General features: G+C 56.3%; 1 protein-coding gene across 1 annotated transcript in view; it reads left to right on the plus strand.

Annotated features, from left to right (window-relative positions):
• The window catches only part of NRIP2 (nuclear receptor interacting protein 2), an 8030-nt gene extending 3506 nt beyond the window's left edge, over window positions 1-4524 (plus strand). Inside the window, exons 2-6 of the mRNA XM_007469459.1 lie at window positions 1108-1263; window positions 2472-2554; window positions 3715-3836; window positions 4057-4109; window positions 4432-4524. Coding sequence (XP_007469521.1) covers window positions 1108-1263; window positions 2472-2554; window positions 3715-3836; window positions 4057-4109; window positions 4432-4524 — 507 coding nt within the window. The remainder of the gene's footprint in view (window positions 1-1107; window positions 1264-2471; window positions 2555-3714; window positions 3837-4056; window positions 4110-4431) is intronic.
• The last annotated feature ends 647 nt before the right edge of the window (window positions 4525-5171 follow it).

Here is a 5171-nt window from a genome sequence, read left to right on the forward strand (position 1 = left end):
GGCGGGGGAGGGGATGAGGCAGTGGCCGGGTCACCTGGGCTGTCACCTCCAGGTAAGCACGGTGGGGAGGGGAGGGCTCTGATGGATTTTAGGCAGGGGAGTGACAGGCTTAGTTTGCCATGTCGCTTTGTGCTTCTCAAACTTTACTGTGCACACAGGTCATCTGGGCATCTTGTTAAAACAAGTTTCCAGTTCAATAGGTCACGATTCTGCACTTCTAAGGAGCTTTCTAGTGATGGTAAAGCTGCTGATCTGAGGACGGCACTTGGAGTAGCAAGAGTTTCAGAGACTCCCAGGCTTTGAGCAGGTGGATTTGAGAGACACGTCCTTATGGACTTAGGGAGGCGTCCCAGGGACTCAGGAGAGCTGTGCTGAGGTGTGAACAAAGCAGTAACAGAAAGAGAGATGGACCGTAAATACAGGAGGCCAAGCTGGCCGAATTTAGAAGCGACTGGACGTGGCGGGGTGGCTGCAGGTGAAGGACAGTGAGGATGACGCCCAGCTTCCTAGGTTGTTTGTTTGTTTGTTTGGCCATGCCTCGCAGCTTTTGCAGGATCTTAGATCACTGACCGGGAATGGAACCTGGGCCCCGGCAGTGAGAGCACCAAGTCTTAACCACTGGACCACCAGGGAACTCCCCCAGCTTCCTAGTTTAGATTTGGACTTTTTTTTCTTTTTTGTTTGTTCTTGTTACTTTGACTTCTTTTCATCACACCATCAACTCTGGGATCTGCATCCCACAGAAGGATGAGGTCAGAGGAAGAAAAAAAGAAAAAATGTCCCCAAGAATATGTGTTGTAGACTTGAGACAGAATTTCCCCCCAGCAACATGCGAGTGCCTGAAATGTCCCGCCTATCTAACCGAGGAGAGACCCTTCCCCCCTCCCCATCTCTCCATTACTGAGCAATAATACATTGGGGTCCTGGAAAACGGCATGATTTGATACTGGGACTAGCTCTGCTATAATGATCTGACTGCTGGGATCCTTGGGGAAGCTCTCACCCCTTCTTACTCCCAGGAGACTCAGGAGCGGGGCGGGGCTGGGGAGAACGGCCTGGGATTTGTAAAGTGGGGGAACTGAGCATCTGCACATTTTGTGATGGAAGCAGCAACCGCACAACGTGATCCAGAGGCGGCTGGTGGAGGGGAACCCGAGCCGGCCTCAGGGGGAGCATCCCTTGGTGCAGGCCGTGATCCACAGCCAGGAGACCAGGAGGAAGACCAGCAAGACAGAGAGGCCAGCTCTTCTGGTCAACTGCAAGGTGAGACCCCCCTCCTGGGCCTGCTCCCCTCACCCACTCTCCCTTCTGCCCCAGTGTTGAGGGAGGGATGGGGGAGCCCTCTCCGCAGGCTGGGCTACAGACTGGGATCCTCCATGTCCTTTGCTTCCCGCCCCTCGCCACCCCGTCTTTCTGAGGTGTACACGACTCCCTTTCCTTGAGCAAAGTATCATCTTTAAACGTTGAGTGTGCTCCACACACAAATGGTGCGCACGTGTGGGTAACGCAGCCCTCCCGCGAAAGCTCAGGTGCTCCAGATCACAGCCTTGTCGTCCCCGGAGCCCACGCCGAGCCATTCCCTCCCTTCCGCCCATCTTTGCTCCATGCTTCCTCTGCCTGTCATCCTAGGTCCACGTTCTCCGATCCTTCCAGCCTCAGCTGTCACTGCCTCCGGGAAAGCTCCCCTGACTTTCCCGATGGAAGAGCCTTTCCTCCGGCTCAACATCTAAGGCTCTAGACTCACAACCCACAGCCTTAACACTCTCTCCCTGCACTGGTGACCCTCCACTCCCCTGCATCCTGGGGAGCAGCCTCCCCTGCTGCCCCTTCCACATGCCCACGCACAGCAGACCTCAGCAAACAGTGTGAAAGGAGAAAACAATGTGTTTTGCGGTATCCAAGTGCAAACCCAAACGTCTGTTTTTATCTAAAAGGAAGCGACCTTGTCTTCCTTTGCCTGCGGTGGCGAATCTGTTCCCCACATCTAATTTCCTAACCAGGTATTGCGGTCCCCCCATCCCTCCTCATTCCCACCCCAGATTCCTCTAACGGGAGGCCCTCGGCACTACTCTCAACAAGCACAGGCACAGACCTACACTTCGGGTCGAATCCTCCCCAAAGTACGCTCTCACCGCCTGCGGCTTTACTTCCTTTCTTGATTCTGTATCTGACCCATTTCTGCTCAACTGTATGAGTCCCATAAAAAACACCCTTAACTCACTTTTTGTGGGCCGGAGGCCGCACTCAGCGGCTTGTGGGATCTCAGTTCCCCGACCAGGGATTGAACCTGTGCCCTTGGCAGTGAAAGCATGGAGTCCTAACCACTGGACCGCCAGGGAATTCCCAGCCCTTCACTCTTTTCTGAAAGGGACCCATCAGGGGCTGGGAAAGGTGACAGAGCCAGTCTCAACCCTTTCTCCCCCCTACCCCCTGGGGACTCACGGCGTCCCCTCCCCTCCCCCTTTTCTTAGTGCCAGGACCAGGTTCTTCAGGTGGCCGTGGACACGGGCACCCACTACAATCAGATCTCCGCTGGATGCCTCAGCCGCCTGGGGTAAGACGGGGGCCCAAAAGAATGGGTAGGGAGGGCACTTCTTTTTGGGGTGATGAAAATATTCTGAAATTAGTGATGGTTGCAGAACTCTGTTGTCTACTTTATTTTTATTTATTTATTTTTGGCTGCATTGGGTCTTCATTGCTGCACACAGGCCTTCTCTAGTTGCGGCAAGCGGGGGCTACTCTTCGTTGCGGTGCGCGGGCTTCTCATTGCGGTGGCTTCTCTTATTGCGGAGCACGGGCTGTAGGCGTGCGGGCTTCAGTAGTTGTGGCACGTGGGCTCTAGAGCGCAGGCTCAGTAGTTGTGGCACACGGGCTTAGTTGTTCCGCGGCGTATGGGATCTTCTCGGTCCAGGGCTCGAACCCGTGTCCCCTGCATTGGCAGGCGGATTCTTAACCACTGCGCCACCAGGGAAGTCCCTCTGTTGTCTACTTTAAAAGGGTGACTTTTGGGAGTTCCCTGCTGGTCTAGTGGTTAGGATTCAGAGCCTTCACTGCTGTGTCCTGGGTTCAATCCCTGGTCCAGGAACTGAGATCCCATAGGCCACGTGGCATGGACAAAAAAAGAAAAAAGAAAAAGGGTGACTTTCACGGTATATGAACTATATCTCAATAAAGCTGTTACTTTTTAAAAAAATGTATTTATTTTAATTTATTTATTTTTGGCTGCATTGGGTCTTTGTTGCTGCACACAGGCTTTCTCTAGTTGCGGCGAGTGGGGGCTACTCTTCGTTGCAGTGCGCCGGCTTCTCATTGCGATGGCTTCTTTTGTTGCGGAACACAGGCTCTAGGCACGTGGGCTTCAGTAGTTGTAGCTCGTGGGCTCAGTAGTTGTGGCTCGTGGGCTCTAGAGCGCAGGCTCAGTAGTTGTGGCACACGGGCTTAGTTGCTCCACAGCATGTGGGATCTTCCCAGACCAGGGCTCGAACCCGTGTCGCCTGCATTGGCACGTGGATTCTTAACCACTGTACCACCAGGGAAGTCCCAAGCTGTTACTTTTTTGAAAAGAGGTGACAGGGGCTCTGGCACAGAAGGCAGGATTTAGACTCCACGTGTGTCCAGGGTTTGCTGAGAACCCAAAGCATGGCGGGGAGGGACACTAGCGGACTACCGGCGTGGGGGGCTGTGGTGGCCATAAGCCTTGCTTCCCAACCACAGGTTAGGGAAGAGGGTCCTAAAAGCCCCAGCTGGGGACCTGGCGCCTGGGCCCCCAGCCCAGGTGGAGCAGCTGGAACTACAGCTGGGCCAGGCAACCGTGGCATGCTCGGCCCAGGTGGTAGGTAAGTCCCCTCTCCGTCAGCATCCCCGCGCCTCTGCTCTTGCAGCTCTCCCTCCTGGGCGGGGCGAAGGCAGAGCCTCTCAGCTCCTGCCAGCACAGACAAGGTACCCCCAAAGATGCTCTCATTATCCCCAAGGTTCTCTGGCCTGGGATGGTGGGGGGAGCAGAGGAGGGGCGAGTGCTGACAGGAGGACAGCAGCATTCTCAAATGGTTCCCGCAGATGTGGAGAGTCCTGAACTCTGCCTTGGCCTGCAGACTCTGCTCTCTCTCAAGGTAAGGAGGATGCTCGTGCTGACACCCACACCCAGGGCCTGACCCCGAGGGCTGGGAAAAAGAGGTAGGGGGCACGGGTGTGAAAGCATGGGCCAGGCTCCGATAAAAAGGACTTGGAGATGTGGATTTTCACCCTCGATGCTTAGAGGTTCCTTATTTGTGAAAAATATGGAGAACTAGGTCCCTCCGTGATAGCGGTCCAGGTGAATGGAAACAGGGAGAAAAGGGCAGGGTTGCTGTGGGAAGGCGGAGGGGAACAAAGTAGCGTGGCTGGGAGAGGGGTTACCTGCCCAGGTGAGCTCATTGTCCCCCAACCCCACAGTGCTGCATTGACCTGGAGCACCACGTGCTGCGGCTGAAAGCCCCCTTCCCTGAGCTGCCCTTCCTGCCTTTGCACCAAGAGCCGGGCCAGTGACCGCTGCCCCGATGGTCCCCAGGGGAAAGCTCCTTGCCTGAAGGGAAGAGCCATGGGGGGATGGGGCATGACTAGAGCCAGGTAGCTGGGACAGCTGGGTCTGTCCCTCTTGTCACCACCCTGACCCCACTGTCCCATTCCCCAGTCGGCCACACTCCTCTGCTTCTCAGCACCTGCCCCATCCCCCAGGAGGAGTGTTCCCTGGAGAGGGCCCCAAGATCTCAGGGTTCTGGTTTCCCCATCCTCTCTCATCGCCCCTGTCCCAAGAGGAGCGGAGCTAAATCAGGACTGCAGAAAAGGACATCAGCAGAGCGGGGTCCTGGTTAGGCCCCTGGCACAGCACGGGGTGGCCCGAGTCCAAGGCTGCAGCCTGCTGCTGGCCCCTGCGTGCCCCGTCCACCCCGCACACCATCAAGGCCTTGACTCCGCGTGGCTCGCCTCACAACTAGCCCGCCCCCCTCCCCGGCCCGGGCCCCTGGCCCTGCTGTGTCCACTTCTCTGATCTGCGCACAGCTGAGCGGGACAGAAACGGTCACCACAACAGTAGAGGAATGCCTGGCCTACGAGGGCCGGGGGTTCCTTCACCGGCTGCCTCTTCTGGGGCTGCAAACGTCTGAAGCCAGTTATTATTTGATGCCCTGCGCAAA

The sequence above is a fragment of the Lipotes vexillifer genome, unplaced genomic scaffold, assembly GCF_000442215.2.
Source record: "Lipotes vexillifer unplaced genomic scaffold, Lipotes_vexillifer_v1.1 scaffold395, whole genome shotgun sequence".
Lineage (NCBI taxonomy): Eukaryota > Metazoa > Chordata > Mammalia > Artiodactyla > Lipotidae > Lipotes > Lipotes vexillifer.